Raw genomic sequence first — 26,932 nt, 5'->3', positions numbered from 1 at the left:
TTCGAGACCAGGGTCACAAAGCGCTTTAACAATCAAAACAATACTCAAAACAGTACATACTTCAAAGATCAAGACAACACCGAGAACAACACAGGAGTTCGAGAAATTCAAGGAAAAGCCTGAACAAATAGAAACGTCTTAAGATGTTTCTTAAAGGAGTCAGTAGACTCCATCAAGCGCAAAGAGAGAGGAAGATTGTTCCAAAGCTTAGGAGCAACAGCCTGAAAAGATTTCTCTCCTCTGGTCCTGAGCCGTGTGCGCGGAACCATAAGTAGATTCTGATCCACAGACCTCAGAGACCGAGCTGGGGTGTAAGGCTGGATCAGATCAGTGATGTAAGGAGGAGCCTGACCATGAATAGCTCTGAAAGTAAGAACCAGAATTTTAAAGTTGATCCTGAAAGAAACTGGAAGCAGTGGACTTTGACATGGAAAAGTAGATCTGTGCGTTTTTTGTACGTACGACCCTTTAGTACATAAAGGCCCAAGTATTTTGTTCCATGTTCCACAACTGTGAAGTGACACGGCCATCTTAAGAATCAATTTTTCAGCAGATGTTGTCTAATAATACAAACTGGGGACTGTTGGTTTAAAAGAACAACTTGACGACATCATTAGATGTAATGAGACCGTCGCACATATGTTTAGCTGTTCGAAGTTCAATGGTCCGTTCTAATATTCACTTTGATTTTTCCAGTTCACTTTGAGTTTGCAGTTCTTAATAATTAGCTCTGGTACATTTGATTTGTATTGTAATTACACACAGCTTGGTCCCACTTGGGTTCCTTCCCTGAACAAAAGATGTGTGACAAAGAGAGAACAAAAGAGGACTTGCTTCTGATCAGGGAGCTCGTGCTGTCAAGTGTGTCTGTTGTGAAGAGGAAAACAAAAAAAACCCTTGTGTTACCGTTCACGAAATTTGCCGAAAGGAGGTGCAACTTAAGTTAAATTTCTCCATTAACGATGTAGGCTGCATTGATAATGGATGCTGTCTGATGCCTTTCACTGCCGACCGACCAGACAGATCTGCTCACATGACCTATATTCACCCGCTCACCATTACCCAGCTGTAGACGCCCCACTGAACATGACAATTGTGGGTCAATATTTAGTTTGAAACTAATCACCAACATGATGTGACGATTTTGTACGAGTGTTGGATTCTTCACACTGATAAACTGTAATTGCATTGATGCGCTCACGTTCCGTTTATAATCTTGGTTTGTCTCGTCTATCTCGGGTCACTTGTTTGTGGAGCCCATCGTTGCGTCAAGGTTCTGTAACTCGTGGCAAATGTAACTGACACCGTCTTAGGCGCCCTGCATGCCAAAATGACCCATTAGCCATTGGAAATGTAGCCGGGTCCAACTGTTCAATGATCAGTCCAGGTACAGACCATATGATAGCAGCTTGTGCGAGCAACGAGACGACAATTTCGGACCCAGTCCAAAACTGAAGGAGGAATGTTTCAGCCGATGCAGAACTGCTGCTTCATCTGGCATTGTTGCTCGGCTTTAGGGGAAGTATATAAGTCCACGACCCACCATCAGAAGGCCATGTTGCTCTTAAATGAAGCGGCGTGCTTTTCAGTGCTGCTGTGAATGACGGTTTAAGCCAGCTCCTTCTGGTCTATTTGAATCTTTTTCCACCCCCGTCAGCCTGATGGTTGTACAGTGCGGTCTTTACATGTTTAATAACCTCTCCACCGAGGTGGCGAAGTCCAGGATGAACTGAGCCCTGTTGTCTTGGCTTGGCCTATAGTTGTGGCAAAGATTTTCTACTTGTTGAGGTCTTGGACACTGGAGAAGTGGTTAAGATGACTGTAGCGTCGGCACCTTTGTCGGTGGCAAGGGAGGTAAAGCCACAATTTCATTGCTTTTAATTGTTCAAACGCGTCATCGGAAGCATGCTGGGGGCCACTAGTCCTAATGCCAACTGAGAAGAAGAGGCGAGTTGAAAAGCCGTTTCCACGGATTAGTATGGAAAATGCGCAGTCCCTCGGTATGAGAATGGGCATTAGCCTAGCATCAATTGCCCTGGTTAAATCCATGGCATACATAAACATCTCAAAGGAGTTAAACCAGAGGGCAGCCATGGGAACGGCGGGTCACGCGAGATCGGTAATCCCATCCCCGTCGCCAGTGTTGTGTTTACAAATGACTCCCGGACAATGGTAGCGTACAGTCATTCCTTTGTTTATTTTACTGACCCTTAACCACAACCACAACACTTCTGGTATCTACGCCACACTGTCTTGTTAAGCCAGTACTACATTTGCTTGGTAACTCACACAGTATTTGAGTTTTGGGGACACTTAGTTCGCCATGCTTGAGCAAACCTCAATCTCTGCATTTTCATTTTACAAGTTTTCTTTTTCTTTTTTTTTTTTGCGGTCATATTGCACGTTTGTGATGCGTGAGTAGAAAGTGTCTCTGATGTCCTGGTTCAGAGAGCTGGTTGTTATTAGTCTTACTTTTGTTTTTTAATATTTTGTTTTATTATCTATGATTATGTCATAGTATAATTAAAATGTTTTTTCACTTTCTGAACGGGGAGATTAATAAACATGCTTTGTTATTCATCATTAGCCGTTTATAGTTTTGATTTCTACATGAAGTTAACATTTTTCTAAGTTTCGAGCACTAGTTTCACGTGTTTTTTCTATAAAGATGTATATACTGGCCCCACATAGAATACGATTCACCAGCCGTCACTGGTGTGACCTCTAGATCAGGATGAACAGAAGTGCCTTGATCCTCTTTTTTACATCCATTAGGAAATGAAGCTCTCTTTCATCAGCTTTAATACTCTCGATGACGGGGGTCGCCAACCCGCGGCTCTTTCCGCCCCCTGTGGCGTCTCACTGAGGGTTTGAAAATGAATGTTGGTGTAAATGTGGGAATATAATTCAAACGTTTGGTGCCGTTTTTCCAGTGATGCCAAACTGTTAATGTAGAAGGTAACTGCATGAAATCCCCCCCCCCCCCCCCTAAAGAAACGGTAACACAAAAAGTGGATAACTTAACAGTACTTTACTTTAGTTGGTTAAAAAAAATGTCATTTCAAATTTGAACAACAAAATCAAGACTTTCAACTTTATGATTTTTCAGACTGTTGAAATTATTATTTTTCAGCAGGTCACTCAGTTAAAAACCTGTACAACATATGTTTTGAATTGGCTTTTATTTTGTATTCTGCATTGTTAAAATGATATGAAATTTTAATAATAATGATGATTTTGTTGCCTGATGAATTAATAACTGCTATAATTTAAATGCTTCCATTCTTCTCACACAGGTTAACTTCGTGGCCTGTCAACTGTTCGCTCTGCTGATGGCTTTATGGTTCCGGATCTACCTCCATCCCAGCAAAACCAGTCCCTTTGTTCGACATGTAGTAGCCACTCTCCTGGGCTTCTACTTGGCACTCTTCTGCTTCGGCTGGTACGTTCCACCGCTCCCTGCCTTGAAAAACTCTTCCCTCGGTTTTCATTGAAATCTTAAGATATTGCTTTTTTAATTCATGATCTTTGCAACAACAACCGCAACAACACAGATGTCCTGAAATATCTTCAAGGCTGATAAAGTTCTGATGCAGCAGGATCATTTGATCAGTCTTTGGATGTAGGGTCTCCCATGAGCCATGTCAGACCACTGTAGGAGTTGAAATTGGGCGACTGGAAAACTATTGGTCCCTATATAATTCAATTGGTATGATATGCTTTATGATTATCAGTTGAACATGTGATATCTAGTCCAGAGAGGGAGTAGTTTGAGGTTTTATGTTGCTGATCAGCTTTTTTAATGATATTGATTCTGACAAATGGCAACCGTGTGATTCTGTCGGTTTATTGAGGGTCAAACTTAAGGGTGTCTTAGATGCTGGCAGGCTAAGCCAGTCTAAAAACTGTGACGGAATGTGGACCGAACCGGTTCTCATCAACCATCTTGAACCTGCTCTATCAATACCTCAAAACAAAAAACAAATGTGTCAAAACAAAATATAAATGTTGCTCGACCTACAGACTGGCCATTAAAAAAAAAGTTCTGTCCCCTAATGTGATTGAGTTTGAGACCCCCTGCTGTAGAAGCTGTTATTGTCAATTTCAAACACTCTCACTCCTGATTATGTTTTATGTGCATTTATCGAGTCTTCTCCTCTTGCGTCTGTAATTTAATTTTTGATATCACGTTACTCATGTGAAACACTACTAGCGTCTTCAATCCCCTACTTTTCCTCCCTCCTCGCTCCCCTCCGATGTCACTTCATCCCTGCCGAACACACTGGTCGATCACATGGTAACTGATATCTAATAAAGAAGCCATCTCTCTCTAATGGATGACTCGCAGAGAGTGCTGTTTGTTTGGATAAAAGTTGTTAGATAATGTGTTTGTATGTCCGTTAAAAAAAAAAACCCAAAACATTCATAATAAATAACTTATTTTAGTGTGGAATTTAAACAGTTAGTGAAAAGAGGCAAATATGATTTAATGATTTATGATTTATCGTAGGAAATGCTGAAATGCAAAAGTGAAAACCTTTTTACAATCAATTTAATATTTAATGTACTAATAATCGTTCTCAAAAAATGATATGTGCTTTGTCTCATCTTGGGTGTGCCTCGTGGAATGGACTGCATTTTCATTTTACTTGTTAAAAACACCATTAGTCTTGTCAATTTCATAAAGACATGACGGCCTGTTTCACTTAAATGGGTCAGATAATCGATGTACTTGTCTGTGAAAGCCTCTCAGACCATTTCAACTGCATCCGCGGTCCATCAGCTGCCGCAAACAACCTGTGGAAACAACGGAGAGGACATTGTTAGACTTTGAAACCTTTTATGTGTCCAGCAATTATATGAAGACATTTTTATGAATTAGTTTTCAAAAATGTTACTGTCCTCTATTCTCCTCAAGCTGCTACCTTATTTTCCTTCTTTTGTTTCCTTCCTGTCAAATTTCAATCCTATTCTTTTTTTTTCTTTATTGACAGGATGCTGTCAGTTTCCTCCCTTTGTTGCCAGTTGAAAAAAAAGTGAAGCAGTAACTCTCATTTTGTTTGAATAACTTTGCTTACATTGATTCTTGATGAGTGAGAGAAGATGACGCAAATACTTCAAGACCAGTAGAAGAAAACACCTTAGAATACTCATGTCACTATTGCACATGGTAATCGATTGTAACTACATAGACATAAAAACCTTTGAGTACAATAAACAAAGTGACATCATTTTTAGAAAAAAGGGGAAATAAAAAAACAAGGGCCTGAAATGATAGTTTTTTCTCCTATACATATCTGTGCTAATTGTTTTGCGACTCATCACCTTAGATTAAGGATTACCATATACAGTATAAGTATATAAATCTTAAATGTATTTAATTTCTTAATCACAACAGTAACATTACAAAAATATGTACTTGCAAAATTAGAGAAAATATTTTTTAAAGTTAATGAAGGCCTTAATATCATTTATTTTGCCTTTTAGCCCCTGGAGATGTTTATTTTTTCCTTAACCATTTCACATTTATATGGTGTTCATTGGAATATTCAAGTAAATTTAGATCCTCCTGTACCTTGTAGGAGTTAAGATAGTAACCCAAACCATAAACCCAAATGTTTTTTGCTTTTTTTCCGCCCTGACATTAACATTATATGTTGTGTAATGAGAGTGATTATACATTTGTTCAGTCCCTGTTCATTCCTTCCCCTATTCTACCACTGCTATCAGCATTGCCAAATATGAGAAGCATTTTCGAGAACAAAGTATGGTATCTAATCTTATATCGAACTTTATCTGTGCAAGCTAAGTTTCAGCTGTACAGCACAAATACCCACAGTCCTCCACAATCCTGAAATGAATACATGTTAAACATCACAGTGAACCAAATTAAAGTTAATAAAAATGAAATTCAAAAATCTATTGAAAAGTCAATTCCTGTTCAATATGGGGGTGAGCTCAACAAAATAATTCTACTACAGGAAGTTAAGGATACTAGTGAACTTTTTTTTTTTTTACATCGGAATACTAGGAAAAGGAAAGGAGAGAGTCTCTTGGGTTTTTTTCATTATATTAAATGTTATTCATGTTGGAAATCTATATACGCATTGTCATTTAAAGGGCAACGAGTGTGAAAACCCAACTCTCCTGACTTACTCACATTCATTTCAAATTCCCTCATCATGATGAAGTAATTATTTTATAAAGTTGTTCCCTGTCTGAAATCTCGGTGAACGAGACTTAATAATGGTTTCACTTCACCTCCAACCGGCTGTCATCGCGCCTGCTTTGTTTATACAACGAGTACCTTTGAGGTGGAGACACACTGTGATAAACCTTAAATCTTCCGATTAATGAAGTGTTTTAAGTTAGTAAGTAATTTGTATGTATATAGCGCTTTTCCAGACCAGGGTCACAAAGCGCTTAAACAATCAAAACAATACTCAATAAAATATGTACTTTAAAGGTCAAGATAACACCGAGACAAACACAGGAGTTCCAGAAAATCATTTATTACATTATGAATAAAAGTCATTTTGAGAGGAGGTGAAACTTGTGAGGATACTACTACTTTTAACTAGAATAATAAGATACAAAGGGAGGAGATATACACAGAATGTTGCTCCACATTGAGCTTGAGGCAACTGACGACTGTAACCCGTCTAGCTACTCCACCGTCCTGCCTTGACTTTTCAAGTCTGTGGCTGTTCGATGTGAAACTCATTAACATAATGGTGTGATGTGATCATGACACATTTCTACTTCATTGCCCGAGACTGTTTGATAATGTATTTTCGTAAAGCTGTCATTACTCTGATGGCCATGGGAAGCAGAAGTGGTTTATGGAGGACGATAAATTCATTTAAATGTTTTGACATCTCTGCAGGTATTCCCTCCATTTCTTGGTGCAGAGTGGACTCTCCTACAGTGTCATTGTCTTTGCGGGCCTGGAGCACATGCACAAGTAAGTCCTACCAAATGTCAGTTCGTCCATCCATCATCCATCTTCATCTGCTTGTCCAAGGCCAGGTCGTGGGGACAGCAGCCAGAGCCAAGGGACTATGACTGTCCCAGGCCAAGCAAGAGATGTAGTCTCTCCAAATTGTGCTGGCTCTGTCTCTTCCCAGGTGGATATTCCCTGAACACCACCAGTCCATGAGTCATCTAAAAAAGGTCCACCTCAACTGACTCCTCTTGATTCAATGACACAGTGGATTTTACTTTGAGAAAATCTGAGCTTATAAGACCTGCCATCTTTTACAGTTGTTCCCTGAATTCTCTCAGTTTGTACTGGGAACACCTCTGTCTCTAGAAGGAGAAAATCGTAAGCCCCTTTGCTTGGACTGCCACTCCTTTGATGTGACCTAAAAAAATAAATAGATGGATGGACTTTCATTTATAAGGGACATTAAAGGGACACACACTTTATCTTAATCACTTGTCTACAGTTAAATGGAAACTAAAACGAAACTAAAAAAGGACAAAGCTGTGTTTATTTGAATAATATATGTTAAATGACTGAAACATCTTTAGAAAGTAAGTAATGGTTATTTCTAGAGCTTCTTTCTAGACCAGAATCCCAAAGCGCTTTAACAATCACAAACGATACACGGTTAAAAAATAAACTTAAAAGATCAAGACGTATAAGAAAAACACAGGAGTTCCAGAAAATCAGGAAAAAGCCTGCACAAATAAAAATGTCTTCTTGTTGGAGTCGGTAGATCCATCAAACACAGAGAGAGAGGAAGATCTTTCCAAAGCTTAGGAGCAACAGCCTGGAAGGATTTCTCTCCTCTGGTCCTGAACCGTTTGCGCGAAACCATCAGTAGATTCTGATCCACAGACCTCAGAGCACGAGTGGGGTGTAAGTCTGGATCAGATCAGTGATGTAAGGAGGAGCCTGACCGTGAATAGATCTGAAAGTAAAAAACAGAATCTTAAAGTTGATCCTGAAAGAAACTGGCAGCCAGTAAAGAGTTTTAAAGATCGAAGAAATGTGAGTTCTTCTACTGGAGTGGGTCAGAATTCTGGCTGCAGAGTTTTGTATTAACTGCAGGCGAGACAGCTCCTTATTGTTTAGACATAAAAAATAAACTGTTTCAATAGTTTAAACGACACAAACGCATTTTCCTAAATTTAGAGATTTTTCTCAGTTGAAGGAAACAGTTTCTGGTCAGTTTTTTGCAATGTTGAACTAGAGACATGTCTTTGTCAAATACAACACCCAGGTGTCTCAGGCTCAGTTTGACAGACTGACCTAAGTCACCCAAGTACTGACTCAACCCTGGATCCTTATCATCAGGAGCAATAAGTTTCAGTTTTGTCCACATTTAGCGTTTTCAAGTGTTTTCACTCAGCCATTGTTTGATTTCTAGCAAATATATTATATTTATATATATATATATATATATATATATATATATATTTCATCCCCATTTTCATATTGAAAGCGTGAACTTTCAATGTCATGAGCAGTTGACTTGTGAGGTAGACACGCCCACATTAGAATGATAATGTTTGTTTTCCAGCAGGGCTCTTGTGCACCTTCTATTTAAACATCAGTGAGAACTGAGGATGTACCGTAGAAATGTTTGTAGCCTTTGCATGATTAGCTTGCATGATTTGAATTTAGAAGTCGGCAAGTCAATAAGTCTGAAAATGGTGGCCATCATTTTACACAATACATTTGTTGAGTGGCTTTTATTTGATTCTGTGATCGGCCTGGCCTCACAGCCTTTCAGTACTAAAAAGCGCTTTAACAATCACAAACCATACAAAGTTAAAATATGTACTTTAAAAGATCAAGACACCTACGACAAACACAGGAGTCCCAGACTTACTTACTTCTTTGATGTTATTTTTATCAGAATCCCAGGTTATAAGTGCAGGTGCAAGCAGAACATAGAATCATAAATCAGCAGAGGGAATGCTGCTGGTGAGGATTTTAATGTTATTTCAAAAAGTTTGCATAGAAGTAATTTGACCAGTGGTTAAGGGAGTGTCTAACTAAGACAAAGGACATGCGAGTCAGAGTTAAAACCTCAAAGAACTTTGCATAACAAATCTGTAGGTATCGTAGTGAACATGTTTCCCTGGTCTCAGCGATTTCTAGGTTATCCGCCATTTTTGCCTAGAAGCAATAATGCTAATGGTGTAGAAGCTATGCATTAAATGTATCAATTATAAAACATTCTTTTATTTGATATAAACTTTAAATCTACATTTACGAACATGTGGAAATGCATATCCTAAGTTTAATTACACATATATATTATTTGAAGTGTTTAATAATTACATATTTATTGTTGCATACAACAATAAAAGAATGTTAGTAGTGGCATTAATATTAAAGAATGTCACTATTAAAGGTTTTAAAAAAGAAAAAACTATAAATAAATTAAAATTAAACATGAGTTTAAAAACTGTTTTAAATTGAATGCATCAAAGCATGAGGACTGCACTTGTACAGGCAAACTGTCACAAAACATCCCTGGACTCCTATTCACCCACGTCTGGTGTAAGATCAGATTTGTTCGAATATAAAATCCAACATACTAATATTAGCTAATACTTTAAAATCAGTGAAATTGTTGACATCTCGTACTTCCGTTTGACATTTGAATACATTCCTCAGAACGTATTTGTGCACACAGAGCTTCTTCAGTGCAGGCTCAACAATATTCTTCCAGAAAGTCATATTTTTTTCTATGTCAGGCAAGTGAAAGGTCACAGTCTCTAATCCTGGATCTGTTGTCTGGAAGAGTCCCACTCATGCACTGTCCCTCTGAGAGAGCAGCGTGAGTGCTGTGTGGACTATTGAGCTGCTTTTTGCTGGGCTGTGGGAGTGGCTCTGGTCGTGAAGTTGGCACGGCAAGGCTCGGCAGTCTCAAATCTCTTTGTTTAGAGGAAGCCGGCATCGTATTTCATTGCTCTCAGACATGCACAGGATCTCCCGGTCTGTGCCACTCCCTTGCTCTGCGGGCCAGTTTACCTGTCAGGAGAAAGTTCTGGAACTTTCACTTCACCCACAAGTGAGAAAACACTGCTACCTGCTGGCAAATGGATCAGATGTTCATATGCAATGTCACATTTTTTAAACTGGAATCTTGTTTACTTTAACTTTTAGAAAAGTTCAAAATTATGTTCAGAAAATGGTTTAAGTATTCAACATTAGGGTGATGGTGTCATTGGGAATTATATATTAGTTTATTATATATGAGTTAAAAAAAATACAAACTGAATATAATATACAATGAAATGGCTACTTTAGCTTAGTTGTATAACAACTTTTTATAACGGTTTTCTCACTCTTGTAAGTTTTTTTAAAAATTTAACCTAAGTTTAACCATTCTTGGGGTTTTTAAGAATCTTCCACAGCTGTGGCCTTGATGGCAGAACATTCTCCTGCTCCTCCTCCTCCTACTGTTACCAGCAGCTGAAGGCACATCAGCAAGCTACGACTTTGTCCTACTGCCTTTTGATAAATGCATGTGTTGTCATCCGTCTTCATCCGATGACAGTGACACATTGTTTGGACCCCGGCTGTAGCTATTGTTCATTGTTTGACTTCCTCTGCAGCTCAGTCCCGTTGCAAAGGCTGCTGCCTTTTTTTGGAACAAGCGCACATTCTTGAGCTGCTGAAACGACTCCACAAGAAGAGGGAAAGAAATCATGTCATTTCCAGTTTTATTCTGTGTATGTCGTAGCAAACCTGAATGAGGGACATGACAGACTGAGTGTCACTTTAAGCAAGCCAGCTCTATATGGACTTAGTTTTTTATTTTTAGTTTTTTCCTCCCATTTATCGTTCTCAATTTTGCTTTAATATTAACATTTCAATGAATCAAGACCTCTGTATTATCAGTGGGTTTTAAGTTCATAAACAATTGATCATCTTCAATTTAATTCATGTAAATAACATTTTTTTTATTCTTTTTTTTCTTTCCAGGTACTGCTTCATTGTGACTCTTGGCTACCTGATCGTGTGTCAGATAACTCGAGTCTACGTCTTCGACTATGGGATGTACTCGGCGGATTTCACAGGGTAAGCATCGGAATCTTCTGCAAATAGATGAAATAATGTGAAGCGGCAACAGAGCGGCGAGGAATCTCTCAGGATCCTTGTTACAGATGGACATTGATCCGGTCTGTAGCTGCTACTTCTCACTCCTCCATACTGTCTGACGATTCACACCGGCAGGCTGCGCTCGCAGCAGGGTGGGAGTCGCTTGTTGCTTAGCAACCCCACACAAACCCATATTGCCTCAGTGAGGACTGAGCTTTGGCGCCTCATCTCCTATCTTTTGTTTTTCCTGAGAAAATGCTAATTCAGCTGCTTTTTTAAAATATGTATGTGACCCAATTTGACAAATTGTTTATCAGAGCAAAAAAAAAGGAAAAGGAAAAATTTAACCAGGAACAGATATTTGTGTCTGAATAATCGGTGCACGTAACTTTCAAAAGTAAAAGTAAAACAGGCATTTGTTTATGTAGAAGTTAATTCTAGGGATTCTTTTTTTTAAATATAATTGGAATGTTTCATTGGCAAAAACTTCTTAATGTTTAAAACTATTCAATAGTTTGATGAAATCCATCTGTCTTACTTACAGGCCGATGATGGTTATCACACAGAAGATCACCAGTTTGGCGTTTGAAATACATGATGGTAAGATGAGTATCCTTATGTTTTGTAACAATATGTGTGTCCTAACCTTGACCTTTGCACAGCTGTGAAACTGCAGAGAACTAATGTTTTCACACGGGTTCATCTTTCAGGAAGGATCAAATATATCAACGTTAAACCCTCCTTTCTCTGGTGGTCAATAAATGAAAACATATTAATTTTGGACCCCAAAAAATATAGTAATAGTCTTGACCAGGTGTGGGCAATAATAATTCTTCATGGGCCACATTAAATTCTAAGAACGCGACAAGCAAAAGAAAAACGCTCTAAAAAAAGGACATTTGTCATAAGGCCGTGACATTTATTAATCTAAATAAGCTGAAATTTTATTCTTGTATATATGAGGGTTTTTTTCAAAACATTTATTCAACTAACTACCTTAAAAAAAAGTTTTGAGGGATTAATATATACTCGAAAAATTACACACAAGAAAGGAGGGAAAAAGTAAATAAGTGTAAATAAATGTAAATGAATAATAAATAGAAAATACATTTGTTAATGCATTAGAACAATTTATACATGATCGTACTTTGACATTACGAGGGCCGCATAAATACAGTCAAAGGGCAGCATTTGGCCACCGGGCCGCACTTTGCCCAGGTCTGGTCTTGACACTCCCATGTAAAGTGGTCGTCACTCAGTTGTCCAGAACCGACCCATGTCACATCCAGAGCATCAACAAAGCTCACAATTGTCTTCAACAGTCACTTATGGTGCAGAACCACGAGCCTAGCATGTCGGATGTATGATAGCTGTGCACAGATTTTTTTTAATTTAATCATAATTCCCTTTTAAAATTAGATAGTGTTTTTATCTACATAAGGTCATATAGGTATTTTAAGAAGAAAACTTTCCAAGGGACTCTCCTGTATGTTTTTATTATTAAATGGCGTAGCAGGAAATGTGTCATGGGATAGCACCAGTTGTTTGGGTTTCCTGAAAGTGTCAAATACAACCACAGCCGTGATTATGAAACCCATGATGCAGGATGTGCCGATTTGAATGAGTAAACATGCAGACGTTCAAATAAACGAGTGACTTTGCTTGGAGTCTGAGGATGATGAGTCACTGGTGGCTTTTTTTATGTTCCTCTCCAAGTCTCTAGTCTGGAACGCAGTAAGCAGTAGAATAACTGCTTCGCTGTGACTGGGCCGAGGAGGTCGCGGGTTTAGAATTCTGTTCACGCAACCGACTCTCCCAACATTCTGTGTAATGAGACAGTAAGACGTTAATCTTTTGTCAGGACGCATCATCATCATCATCAACAAGCTATTGGTGATGATGCACAAATGAGGTTTCATGAAGCAGTTGTTGATGCTTCATGAAGCCGCTGATGAGGCTTTATGAAGCAGCTTAGATGTTTTGACCTACCTACCAGATAGACCTACCTACCAGATAGACATACCTACCAGATAGGTTGGGTACTGTGTGTAGAAATGATCTTTTCGATATGCGTCGCTCAGAATCTTGATATTATCTTGGCAGAACTCCTTTTTCAAAGAAAGTCTCAAACATGTACCTATGACCTCTGCAGCTTATTCTAACCTCATACAATCTCAAAGAGACCGTCTATGAAAATATACCCAGTAGCTTCTGTTATTGAGGATTTTTACCAACATCAGAAGTGTGTTCTGTGTGTTTTCAGGGTTGACAAAGCGAGATGGACAATTGACTTCAAATCAGAAATACCTTGCTATCAGGTATGTGACTCAGGTATGTTTTTTGTGCCTTAGATGAATATATTTTCTTTTATCAGAAATTCTCTTTTGTGCTGACGGATGATGACAGTTTGTTACCTGCTTGTACTAACACATGTACTAAAGATATTCCATGAAGTTTCTTCTTTTTTCTCCTCACATTGCCAAAAAAACACTTCTTAGAATGATAGACATGATTGTAATTACACGTATATTGTCTATATTATAACAAATTATATATAAATTTAATTTAAAAAAATATTTTATAGTATTATAACTACTTATAAGGACTTTTAATGTCATCTCGTATCAAACATAAAACACTGAAATTTGCAGAAAAATACTCAGAGGACCGACTGTTATATAATTTCCCTACATTTGTTTTACCCTTTAAAAACCTTTTTTTTTTTAAATTTCTTAACAATGAACTAAAACTGAAAAGTAATTATTGAATGTCTGATTTAAAAGCTTACTTTTCATCTTCTCTTGGAGTATTTTAGCTTCTAGATCAAACTAGTTGTTTTTCAACACCCTGCAGGCGGATGCCCAGCTTACTGGAGTACTTCAGCTATAACTGTAACTTCATGGGTATCCTGGCCGGACCCACCTGCTCCTACAACGACTACATGGCCTTTATCGAAGGAACCTGCTACCAGCCACGCCACCAGGAGAACTCCAACGGCAAGGAAAACGGAAAACACAAGCAGACGGAGCCTTCGCCCAAGGTAGGACACGTCGCTAGAAGATGATAGCAATTGATGGATCATTTTAAATGAGCTTGTTAGATTAATCAATAACAAAAATGCATTCATTAAAAACTGTCTCGTATACATATAATATATAAAGTCAAGCAAATGTAATGTTGTTTGTTTACACGCTACAGTCATGGTCGTAAACAAGTTTTTGTTTGGCTGTGTGTTGAAGTAACTCTTTCTCCATTTGCCCGTCCAGAATGATGTCATCTCCAAACTGTGCACATGTGCCATCTCGCTCGGCATCTACCTGTCGCTGTGTAAGCTGATTCCAGTGGAACGCACCATAGACGAGGACTTTGTCAATTCCACACCATTCTACTTACAAGTCATATACCTGTACCTCTCTATGCTTGCTCTGCGGCCAAAGTATTACTTCGTCTGGACGCTCGGTGAGTGTGGAGTCGATGGCCGTCATCCTTCAGCCAAAACTTCTCTTACTTCTCCCTTTACTTTGATTGGTTGTCACGAGTCAACAGGGGTCAATATCTATCAGAACGATGTCCAAAATGAACAAAAACGCAACACAAAAACTTCATCTTGGCTGTGAATACTTAAACAATTGGAGCCTTTTGTGTTTTGGAAAGCACGTGATGTGAGAAGGTTGCTGTGTTTCTTACCCTGGTCTAGAAAGATGCTTTAGAAATAACCATTACTTACTTACTTAATTACTTACTTAAGTATTGTGTGACTGACTTTGAGTCCAGTCAGTTGTTGCTACTTATAAGAGGTACAACCTCAATTGAAAAAAGTATCAGAAAATTAAAACAATATATCATTATATGAACCACAACGGGTTCCCAACATATACATGTCAATATTCCTCCGGTGATTTTGTTATCAAAAACAACCTTTATGTAATTTTTGCTATTTAAAAATTTGTATTGAAAAAAAAAAAAAATCTTAATTATGAATTTATTATTTGATCTGTTTTCTATATATTTTAGGCTGATTTTAAATTTAATTTTCTCATCAGAACAGGTCATTTCCTGTAAATATATCTTTCATGACCAAACAGCTCCATCTAGTGTTGACTCAAGAACCATACCCTACTTTTGTTTTAAATCACCAAAGCACCTCTAACCTTTATACCTAATTTTAGTGGCACTCAAAAGATCAACTTTCCTCTGCAGCTGATGCCATCAACAACGCAGCAGGGTTCGGCTTCAATGGCTACAACAAAGATGGCACACCAAGATGGGACCTCATATCTAATCTCAGAATTCTGGACATTGAGGTAACAAGACTCTCCGATTCTAGGGAGGATAAAATATTAAGTCAAATATTTGCTTTCTTTCAGTTCGCAACCAGTTTCAAACTTTTCCTCGATAACTGGAACATCCAGACAGCTCAGTGGCTCAAAAGGTACATTTGTAGATTAAACTGATACACACTTGTTCACACTTTTTTTTTGTATACTTTTTGGATCATTTATTCATATTAATATTTAATATAATTTTTGGTGTTTTTAATGAAATGTAATTTATATTTAAATTGCTGTGAAAAGATCAGCCGCCCCTCTGGTCTGACAAAATGGTTGTGGTTTTATATATAAGGTCAATAGGTAAAGTTGCAAGGGCCATCATTGACTTGCATTGTAAAAATAAGTGAAAATACAACAAATTACTGTTAGTGTGAATCTGGTTGAATTTTAACTTGAGTTGAGGATGAAACAAAGGGGATGTTGATCGGAGAGATCTGCAGCTCAACTGAAATGAACCCTGTATAAATGAGAATCGGATGCAGAAATTTATGAATACATCATCAAAACTAGTTTTTTAATCGTCATACTTTTTTTTTCATACAACGGAGGAAGGTTTAGTGTTGTAATTATTTATTTACAAAACTATTTTCACCCTTAATGTACTGTATATGATTGACATGTAGAGGAATATTCTATAAATATATTCTGGTAATAAAAATGTACTACAAAGAGTCAGAGATTTGTCTGATCAGAGTAAATTAACAATATCTCGAGATATGAGAGCAAATGAATTGACCAAATGTCTCAATGAATTCAGGGTGAAGATTTAAGCAGATTTAGTGGAGATGATAGCGGAAGTAACGGCTCTGTCACACGTACAACAACAAGCAATATTGTATAAATATATATGTATTTTACCTGTGTATTGTTTTTTAATGTTTAAGCTTAGTGACCCTGGTCTGAGAAAGGCACTTTAATAATTACTTACTTGCCGCAGATAAGATATGAACTAATGATCTAGAATCAAACAGCAGTCTTGGACTTCAAATATAGGCTGTCACATTAATGGGTGCATCCCTGAAGTATTTCCCAATGTTCATATTTTGTGTTATCCAGTGTAAGAATGAACAACCAGCTCCCCTGTTTCTGTTGGAGATTAAAGTTATCCTTGTTTGTTGGTTTTTAACCCCGGGAGTGCTGGTATTTATGGATATTGACCACTTCAGTGTTCCATTCAGAGAACTTGACTCTTCAGTTGAAGTAAGCTGATAACAGTTGCATAAAAGGCTTTCCTGTGGAAATGTATTGAGTGTGGTGCTTAAGGAAGCACTTACGGACACTTTTTGTTGGACTGGAAATGTGTCCTTAATGCTGTTTGTTGATCTCTCTCTTGTCCGGAGCTCTGAATTGCTGCTGTTGAGCTTTAGACTAGAACCATCTACCGAGGTCCTGCACATTGTATGGGTTTACGCTTGATGAATTAAGTTTTACTTGCGGCTGAAATGACTCCAGACTACTTTTTTAGCTTGCTTAGCAGACGATCAACGAGTGAGCAGCAGTTAAGCTTGATAGATCGAGGTCACTTTAATGAGAGCTAACAAGGAGATGGACTTTTAAGGATAATTTTAGAAGCTAGTAGAGTCGTTGGCTTTCACGTCCGGTGACTTGAGGATTGCTGCAATCTTGCTCTTTGTTAACTGGCGGGGTTCAATACTGTAGCTTGCATAGTGGCTGTGTACAGATATGGGTGGTGAAGATCATATTGACCCAACATTTGAGCCTCAGGGGGTTAAAGGTGCTCCAGCAAGACAGGGTATTTAAATTCCTCTGTCAGTTTCAATTCATTGGCTTCTTTCTCCTGTGGGACATGTGTGTTTCATTAGCTTTTGGCGTTAGTGTTGCCTTTTCTTTGACTGAATACATTTTCTGTCAATCAATTTCAACAGCCTTTTTTTATATCCTTTGCTGTCGTGGACTCAACCAGATCATTTAATTGGACATTCAGGAGTCCAATGATCACTGTGTGGTTGAGTACCTGCCTAGATTGGTGACCGTAACATTAAAATATACCAATTACAGGGTGACGGGTAAAATATTAATTTATTAACTCTAAATTCAAACCAGCAGTGACTGATCATACATTTGATAAATGGAGAGGGAAAGGAATAACATCAACATGTAAACATGTAGAGGTGAATACATATAAACCATTTTAGAAGATTAAAAAATTATTCTAACCGGAAAAAGATAGATTGTTTTTTAGGTATCTTCAAGTCATTTTTTTCATATTAAGCAGGGTCTTTCTCCAGAAAGCAAGAGTATGATTTAATTGTGAATGCAGATCGATTTTTATTAACAATTACGCTTATGTAAATAATGTTACTCTGCGGTAAAGTGCGGTATCTGCACCTAGAGAAATTCTCAACGACAGTCCTTGACAGAACCTCCTGCTATGACTTCCAATTTTGATGGTTTAAACCATCTCTATCAACAAATCACACATTCTATTAACATCATTTGTATCAGTGACTGTGTCATTACCCTTATGACATTAATCCGATGTCAGATCCAGCAGTGTGAAGTCATGATCCAGCTGAACTTGTGTATTCTTCGTTTTAAGAACATCCAAACAGTGATTTTTCTGTTCATGTTGTAAAGATCCACGGCCACACACCCACAAGACATTTTGTCAAAGTTGATTATTTTTTAGTAGCATGTCAGCTCGAAAAGGAGTGCAGTAACGGCTCTGCATGGATAATATTTTCACACATTTGTGTAACTTCTGCTGGCATTCCAGATTGAGCTAAAGCCTGAGAGGCAGTGCTAAGAGCAAAGTAAAATCAGTGGTTTATAAATGATTGCCTAATATTGAGGATGATTGCAAATAAAAGAAAAACACTACCCAGGTGGAAATATTTTTTTGGTTTAAAGCCAGTCACACTGAAACTCACTGGTTCACTCTGATCAAATGTTATGTCGTCCCTTCTTAGGGTGTGTTATGAGCGCTGTCCCATCAATCCAACCGCTGCCACTTTTCTGCTGTCGGCGATGTGGCACGGCGTGTATCCAGGGTACTACCTAACCTTTCTCACAGGCATCGCCATGACGATGGCTGCACGTGCAGTAAGTACAACGCTCCATCAGATATGGCCCGTTTTAATCCAATTCCATCGACTGATGGGATCATCGTATATTGTGCATATCAATGTGATTTTGACATTATTATTATTATTACTTTTACTATTATATGATGGGCTTAAACTCGCATAAAGAACATAAATAAAATGATATTCTCTTTGCATTTCTTCTTCCTTTCAGGTCAGACACAACATCAGACCACATTTTCTCACCTCTGACTCGCACAAGGCGGTCTATGACGTCATCACGTGGGCGTCGACTCAGGTCGCCATCAGTTACACAGTAGTGCCGTTTGTGCTGCTGACGGTCGGGCCCTCGTTCAAATTCTACAGGTATGTGTGTGTTTGTCTACCTTCCCACACCATCATAATAGAAAGTCATGTAGATTGATTTCTGAGCTCCTAATAATGGAGAACACAATGCAGGTCAACACTGCAGCGCCAACATTTACCAACCGTCTTCCATCGCTAACCCGTTTTCCTGCGTCTAGATCTTGGCACTTCTGCCTACATCTGCTCTGCATTCTGGTGGTCCTGGCTCTGCCGGTGAAGTCGAGGGGCAGGCGGGCCAAAGAGCAGCTGGAGGGTGTGCAGAAGGACGACTCGCAGGACCAGCAGTCGGGTCACAGCGTCACACAGAACAACTGCAGCCAGAGGAAGAAGGCCACATGAGGCCCTGCAACACAACGCTCCGTCCCTCCATTAGCAGACGCACTGAGACAAACTATACATCAACTGAAGTGTGGCGTTTCGGTTGGACGTGCTCAGAACCAGACAGGAAAAAATCTGTCCAAACTTTCAGTAGCAAGGATGTCAGCGTGGAAGGATCTGACGGAGGTCGAGTGTAAACTATTTAGCAATGGTTGAGAGCAAAGACTTCCGAGCTGCCTTAAACCCTCTATGTACTTTGCAGGATACTTGCACCGGTATGTGGAGGGTTTTTGTCGTTGTCTGGATACAAACCTGCAAAAGGTGGAAAAAAAAAAAGAGTGTGTTGTTATAACAGAAACATAACCCTCATCATCAGCTGCCATTTTGAATTTCAGGCCTTCAAGTCCACGTTGATTTGGTGTCGTTTGTCTCTTCAAGAGATGTTCACATAATCCTCCTTTGTTTAAAACTAATCCAACACTGATCCCAAATTCTTTCACTTTGTTGGATCTCGATGCTTTCAAGAGGGATTTGGATACATTTTTGATTCATATCGTCGGCCGTTTCTGACAACAGTTTAGATCAAATCAAAGGTATGATAATTACCTTTGTTTGTGTGCTTCTTCCTTGACAAACGGGTTTAACATGTTCTCATTCTCTTAAGTTATTTAAGGTATAATTGGGGAGAAAGTGGAATCACTTTTGAGCAAATCAAATATAGCTTTTATTATTTCTTGTGATATTGAATGTAAAATAAACAAAATGAGGCACAAAAGCACAAATTGTATTCAGGCTATAAAATATTGAAATGTGCAATTCAACCTCTTTCGGTGCAGAAAATCAGATGGTTTATTTAAATTGTTTAGACGTATATTCTGCACTGAGCTAAGGTGTTTATTTCGTTATTTGTTGTTTTGGTCCAAAGCTAATATTGAAAGGAGTAATAAACACATGATGTTGCCTGTCACATATCTGATTGAAAATTGAATTATGAGGTGAATGTGCTTCGGAAAGGTTAGTTTTTGAGCATTTATGATTTACCACTAAAGATTTTCTAACTTCTGCATATTCCTGCCATAATATTTGTGTGTGTGTGTGTGTGTGTGTGTGTGTCAACCAGTGTTCATGTGATTTGTACATGTCAACGTGATCTCAAGTCAACTATATTTGTAGCTCCGGGTCGTTGTTTAGACGGTGCGACCCACCTAAGGTAAAGGGATGTCATGCTACAAACATCGACGTGATTGCACTGCATGGCCACCAAAACCAGCAGATCAATGCAAAACTGCTCCATATGTCCAAAGTGCCAAATGGTGAATGGTGCATTCTGTTTTGTGTGTGTATGTGTGCGCCTTTTGTGCGTGTGCGTGGGCGTCCGTGTGGTAACACAATGGTTATTTTTCTGTCAGAGGGAGATTTATGGAAAGATTTGTATAACAGTACATTCAAACTCCAATTTATGTGGCAAAATAAAGAGAGATTATTTTTAAACACTAATGCTGATGTTTGAAAATAAATGTCTTTTTGTCCATAAATGGCTTTATTTCTTCTGGGGTGTTGGTGTGAAAGCTGAGAGTCAACCATCAGGATGAAAAGTAAAACCCGTACAGAGCAGTGGACCTCAACCACTACATCATCAGCATGATTTGGACGTTGCCATTTCTTTAATAAAGTTTTATATAAATGACAATTTAAGTTGCTGGTATTTATTGTTTGTTTCAAAGAACAAGTAGACAAGTAAGTATGTAAGTAATAGTTATTTGTAAAGCGCTTTTTTTGACCAGCCTTTATAGACCAGGGTCACAAAGCGTCTGAACAATCAAAAGCAATACACATTTGAAAATGCCTACAAACTCTAAAAGGCCAAGACACATAAGGCAAACACAGAAGTCCCAGAAAATTATGGAAAGGCCTAAATAATTAAAAAGGTCTTGAGATGTTTCTTGAAGGAGTCAGTAGATCCATCAAACGCAGAAACGGAGGAAGATCGTTCCAAAGCTTATGAGCAACCGTCTGGAAGGATTTCTCTCCTCTGGTCCAGAAGCATGTACACAGAACCATCACTAGATTCTGATCCACATATCTCAGAGCCCGAGATGGGGTGTAAGGCCTGATCAGATCACTGATGTAAGGAGGAGCCTGGCCATGAATGACTCTGAAAGTAAGAACCAGAATTTAAAAATTTATCCTGAAAGAAACTGGCAGCCAATGAAGAGATTTAAGGATCTGAGAAATGTGAGTTCTTCTACTAGAGCAGGTCAGAATTCTTGCTGCAGAGTTTTATATTCACTGCAAGCGAGACAGCTCTTTCTGGTCTAGACACGAAAATAAACTATTACAATAGTCCAAACGAGAAGACACACGCATGGATTATAAGCTCCAGAGAAAACACATTTGCCCTGTGTTTTTATATTATGCTTATTATACTTTAACTAAAACAATTTTAACAAGTTATTTATGCATTTTTAAAGAATTATATGAGACTGTTTTTGTGCCCTTTGGGCATATTTTATGCTTTTATTTTTACGATTTAAAATATTATCAGCCATTGATTATCCCCAAGTGCATGTTTGTATTGTGTTAAATCGTAAGACTGTACATTTACCTTCGTAGCATTTAAAAAATCAGGCTTCTTTGGACGCTGCTGAGAAGCTCATCCTGGACTACTATAAGTCTCTTCTGTCAGGATGCTCAAAAAAGTATTTTCTAATCCTTTACTTTATTCAGAACTCTGGAGGTTGTGTTCTAACTAAGACTAAGAAACATGATCACATTTGTCTGATACCGGCATTCATCACAGATTGATCCAAACATATCGACCTTCTGGAATGTAATGTTCCTTAAAGGGCAACTAATGTGTTGAGTGTCTTTCAAATTCATCTTGGACCTCTATTGTACTCAGCGGACACAATTACAGCTGGCTGGAGGAGTGAAGACCATTATTGCAGCTTAATGGACTTCCCGCTAGTAACCTCTTGTTCGCCGAGATTTCTGATGGGCAGAACTTTCCAAAGTAATAACCTCAAAAATTTGTCATGATGAGGGTCTTAATGCATCTTAGAGAGGACGATTTCAACTTTTGAAACATGTGTGTAAGTCAGGAAAGTTTGTTTTTTTAATATAAGTTGCCCTTTAATACTCCATACTTGCTAATCACTGAGAAAGAACAATGCACTATGGCAGGCTCCCTTTAACTATAAAAGGAAAGCCCTCAGAAATGACTTAGCCATGCTTGTTTTTACTTTTTCAAAGCAAGGGCGGCAGCATGTCAGCTCTAAATGCACTCCCTTTTTCCTAATCTGTACCTCAAGAAGTGTATTGGTATTGGTTGCCTGAGCCCTTCAAGAAACACACCCTGACTTTTGTTGTTGTGCCTGTGACGCATGAAGGTGAAAGTTCCAGAGTTGGGTGAGGAAGTGTGCTAAATCTCAGGCAAACACCGCATCGTGGTGAAGCGAAGTCCGGGTTCTCTGACAATATGAAAGAGACGGAGAAAAAAAGACAACATTTTCATGTCCTGTCTCTGAGATCCTGCTTTTCCTGCAGGGGTTATTGGATAAGGGTTCAGTAACTGGCACTGCGTCTACACTGGCTGTGTTTGCTTCAGCCATGATGACAGTAGGACTTGATGCAGTTGGAAATTTTTCGACCAGGAGTCACCCTTTGACCAGACCTAATTGTTGGTTCTCTGTCTCATGCAGTTTTTGATACACTGACTGGCAGAACCTCATCTACAACAGAGTGAGGTGGGATGGTTTCCTTTTCTTGGGTAGGGAGTGAGCCCTTACAAACCAGCAGCGAAGCTCGCTATAGGGCCAAGCATTTACGTAATAGAAATATAATTTACCTGGATGTGCCTCCAGTTCTATTTGTTCATGCAGAGTTTTCCAACTGTTTGCCCAGCTGGTTCTTCTTCAGTCAATGAGTTTCAAAAGGAAGACGAGTGGCTAGAGTCTTTCCCTCAATTGTACGCAGAGTAGATTGCATTTATTCCGGTGCAGAGGTGGAAGCATTAAGGGAATTGTTTAATCAAGCATCCAAATTTACGCTGGACCATGTACTTGGCAAATTTGCCTTTCTTCCTCTCTTGCAAAATGTTACTTTACCTAGTAACTACTTACCTTAACGCTTACTGTACTTGTTACAGTTCACAGTTACTGGGTTACTTTTGAAAAGCAGTAAATGTAACTTAGTTAATATTTAAAAGTGACTTGCCCAACACTTCCAACCAGTGACTGAAAATAATTACAACCAGATTACATATCCACCCATGCTTTTAACTATAAAACAGACAGAAATATCAAACTATTACCTGTAAAAAAAAAAAAAAAAATGGGCTTCTCCCAGACAGCTTCTTGAAGAATCAATCATTTTGGCCTAGACCCCCCTACTCTGGTCCAACCAAACATATTTGTATGTTTTTTAACCTAAACAAATAATAATAATAACATGGCCACCCTTCTGTTCTTAACCTTAAAAAAATGGCCATACACCACGTTTTACGCACACATTCAACCTATTGCGTGTCATCCTCATAAAAGTCATGTTTTGAGGTGTTGATGATGAAAAATAAAACATGAAAAAGAATAAAGTGTCGATCTTTAACGTGTTTCATCAAAGTGGCACACCTTTAAACATGGATGTGACTAGAATAAAACCGTCCACACACAGGTGACTGCAGTGTCTCCTTGACAACAGCAGGTGGAGTAGTTGAGCTCCGTGTTAGCAGAGCAGCAGCTGCTCACCGTCGCTCACAAAATCATAAATACGTCCAGAAATGACTGAGAAAGATCTCTCACTGACCGCTTACGTCACTTCGGGATAAAAACCTTAATATTTCTGGGACCAACCTTAAATTTGGTAAGAACTATAATGTTGTTTTTTTTCCGCCAGTACTTGTTGAAGCGTCAGTTGCTCCGGGCTAACGTTAGCTTAGCCGTTTCGCTTCCAGCAAACGGGAAGTTATTTTAACCGTAAATGTTGACGCAAAATACGTAGGTTTAAATATCGTTTTATTGAATTCAAAAACCTTTATACGATGTTATTTACCATGTTCACTCCTTCTGCTCGACCAAACGCGTAATCCAGATGTGCAGCTCGTTTACACAATCGCAGGAGATTGTTGACTATATCTATTTTAGTGTTGTTTTTTGTATAGTTTTTGTGTTTTCCACGAAAGTATTTAATGCTTTCTGGTGTTTTTGATACCACTGACACGTCATTTAATACTTACTAAACATGTTTCCCCAACGAGAAAGACGAGTTTAAGCCAAATCTAAACAAAGAAACTGAAACTGCATCAAAAAAACAGTGTTGTTTTCTTCATACATGTGAGAGGAAACTAAATCCTCAGCAGTTTCACAATCACATGACCCCAGAGCTGACTGGCTTATTTTAGAGATCCTATCCAGTGCTCATGTTCTCTGTGTACATGCATGAGTCCAGATAACAGAGGAGCTGACATGGTGTTTATTAACCTAAATGAAGGATTTCATAAATCATGTAATTTCTCATTAATATTTGTTTTTCCAGTTATGGCATTCAGAATCAGAAACCTTTACTGCCAGTGTTCTGTACTGTGGTGTCAGTACAGAATAAAAGAATGAAATAAGATAACACCTAATATAAGCAATAGAAAGTAAGGAAGCCATTTTGCAGCACCTATTCATGTTGTTAAAGCAAAACTTTTTGTGATTATTGTTTGTTTGTTTGTATTTCAGGTTCATTTTAACTTGATGTCTAATTTATTCTGTTAATTCATACAGCTCTTCATTTACCTATATTTAACTATATCAACAGGAATAATTTTCAATTAAAGTGATGCACTGGTTTGCTTGACTTTTTATTGTGTAATTCCATCGACAGCTTTATTTACACAAGACCCTGGTTCCAAAGGACATGACCAGCCCCATTTCTTGTTTTTCAATTTGGTAAAATACTTTAGTCTTGTTAGTGATTAGAAGATAAGTTTGCTAAAGCTACTCTAGATATAAGTGTATATGTTACTCTGGATTGTATATCACTAAAAGCCATAGTTTACTGTCTTGGATGCATTATTTAAATGAATTAAACTAAATCAGAACATCAGTACTGGGGTCTCGAATGTGTTCCTGTAATTGTAATAAAATTATATAATATAATATAATATAAAACAATTAACTATTAATTAATAAGAATCAAATTATAATTAAAAGAGCTTTTTTTATTTTTTATTGTCACTGATCATCATAATAATGAACGAGTATGAACATCTTAATTATTAATGGTCAGTGTGAGCGTCCATGTAGTAAATGTGTGAGCGTGTCTATTGTGTGGGCGAACAGGGCGTAGGCCGGCCTCCTCATCTAATATTCAGCCTGTAGTAAAGGAGGGGGATGTGAAGCCTGGCAGTGCTTGTTGATTGTGGGTAGATGTAAGCAAACCACACATTTTTTGATAAACCGAACCTTACACAAGGTGAGTAGATTTGTATTTATTTTACATGATCTATTGACACATGCTTTAAAATTAAATGATAGATAGTGAATGCTAGAATTTCGATTTTGTAACATTGTGTTATGGGTGTGTTGTCATCGTAATATGTATGTGTTCATATGGTCAAAGATAGTGGTCGACGTGTAACCAAATCATTCTGCCGTTGTGCCGTTCAGTGATAAGCAGATGAGGGCGTGTCAACAATCTCTCATTGTTTTCACTGTCAACAAAGGATTTCATTTTCCATTTATGCACTGTTGAATATAACCCTCTATTACAAATCAGTGAGTATAAATTAGAAAGAAAAGCCAAGGCTTAAAGCTTAGATTTGTACCGGCAGCAAAGCTCTGAATCTGAATTGAGTGGACCTTTTGTACTGTTGTTGGCCCAGCAGCATGTGACATTTGATTCTTTATTAGCAAAGCCAGAACTGTGTTTTTTGTAGATACTGCTAAAATAAAGATAATATCATATCCAAACCTGCTTGTGTTAGCAAAACTGCTTCATTTCCCTCTTTTAGGGTTATAACCACGAGGAAGATTGGCTTGATGAATCATTTATGAGATTCTTTATTGATTTGTTGAATGTCTGTGAGCACACACAGATGGTAGCACTTATATTGGTTATTGTTTAGAAATATTGCGATCGTATCTCGTCTATAAAATAATAGTTGCACAATAAAAACGGAATTAAAGACGAAGCAAGTCATGTCCAATTAAGACGATGATTCTGAAGGAGAAGAGGTTAATTATGAATAATAGCCCTGAGTGTATGAGGCACTTTCTGTAAAATTGTGCAGAATGAGGAGCGTGTCTCTTCTTCTACAGTCCAATTTAAAGAAGCAGCAACTGTGTAATTGAGGTTTTCTCTTGATATAATTAGAGCACACAGTCGAGTGCACCAATTGTCTGAAATCATCATTACATGGAGCGATGAAGGGCTCTCATTTGTCTGCAGTGGTTTTGATGACTTTAAGCAGTTCCTCAGTCAAGCATTGCCATTCCACTTGAGCAGGCAAGCTTACTGGAAGTCGGCTATCTTTAACATTTGTGTGTAAGAAGCGGAAAAATCAAAAGGTAAAGGAGCAGTGTTTCTTGGAACTTGCGTAACTTTTTAAATTTTATATCTGGGATACATGTCGGTAATGTATTTTTACACCAAAGCGTACTAGATTTTTTTTTTGCTACGTTGCTTCATCTAATATTACTAAATATTTCTGACAAAGCAAACTAATGGCAGCAGTGGTCAGGGGAAGGCTGTTTTCTGATGACTAAGTAAGCCCTGTGTCTTGGAAGATCAGATAAAATCTTCGTTTGGTTTGTTGTGATAATTGC

General features: G+C 38.2%; 2 protein-coding genes across 5 annotated transcripts in view; both read left to right on the top strand.

Annotated features, from left to right (window-relative positions):
- Window positions 1–20,659, top strand: part of mboat2a (membrane bound O-acyltransferase domain containing 2a) — a 36,321-nt gene extending 15,662 nt beyond the window's left edge. The window contains exons 2-13 of the mRNA XM_087780105.1: window positions 3,297–3,442; window positions 6,887–6,964; window positions 10,949–11,044; window positions 11,610–11,665; window positions 13,329–13,383; window positions 13,919–14,105; window positions 14,332–14,524; window positions 15,266–15,369; window positions 15,433–15,497; window positions 18,327–18,459; window positions 18,655–18,806; window positions 18,965–20,659. Of these exons, the coding sequence (XP_087636231.1) occupies window positions 3,297–3,442; window positions 6,887–6,964; window positions 10,949–11,044; window positions 11,610–11,665; window positions 13,329–13,383; window positions 13,919–14,105; window positions 14,332–14,524; window positions 15,266–15,369; window positions 15,433–15,497; window positions 18,327–18,459; window positions 18,655–18,806; window positions 18,965–19,145 (1,446 nt within the window). The 3' untranslated portion in view covers window positions 19,146–20,659. The remainder of the gene's footprint in view (window positions 1–3,296; window positions 3,443–6,886; window positions 6,965–10,948; window positions 11,045–11,609; window positions 11,666–13,328; window positions 13,384–13,918; window positions 14,106–14,331; window positions 14,525–15,265; window positions 15,370–15,432; window positions 15,498–18,326; window positions 18,460–18,654; window positions 18,807–18,964) is intronic.
- Window positions 20,660–23,845: 3,186 nt separating this feature from the next.
- Window positions 23,846–26,932, top strand: part of kidins220a (kinase D-interacting substrate 220a) — a 42,058-nt gene continuing 38,971 nt past the window's right edge. For 3 of the 4 annotated variants that reach the window (XM_087780104.1, XM_087780103.1, XM_087780101.1), the window contains exon 1: window positions 23,846–23,984. The gene's annotated coding sequence lies outside the window, so the exon portion shown is untranslated. Of the gene's footprint in view, window positions 23,985–25,548; window positions 25,581–26,932 lie in introns of those variants that run through there. The other variant, XM_087780102.1, reaches the window with a different exon arrangement.

Source organism: Callionymus lyra, chromosome 18 (genome assembly GCF_982586985.1).
Source record: "Callionymus lyra chromosome 18, fCalLyr1.hap1.1, whole genome shotgun sequence".
Classification (NCBI taxonomy): Eukaryota; Metazoa; Chordata; class Actinopteri; order Syngnathiformes; family Callionymidae; genus Callionymus; species Callionymus lyra.
Note: the sequence above shows the minus strand (reverse complement) of the source record. Positions and strands in the feature narration are given on the sequence as shown.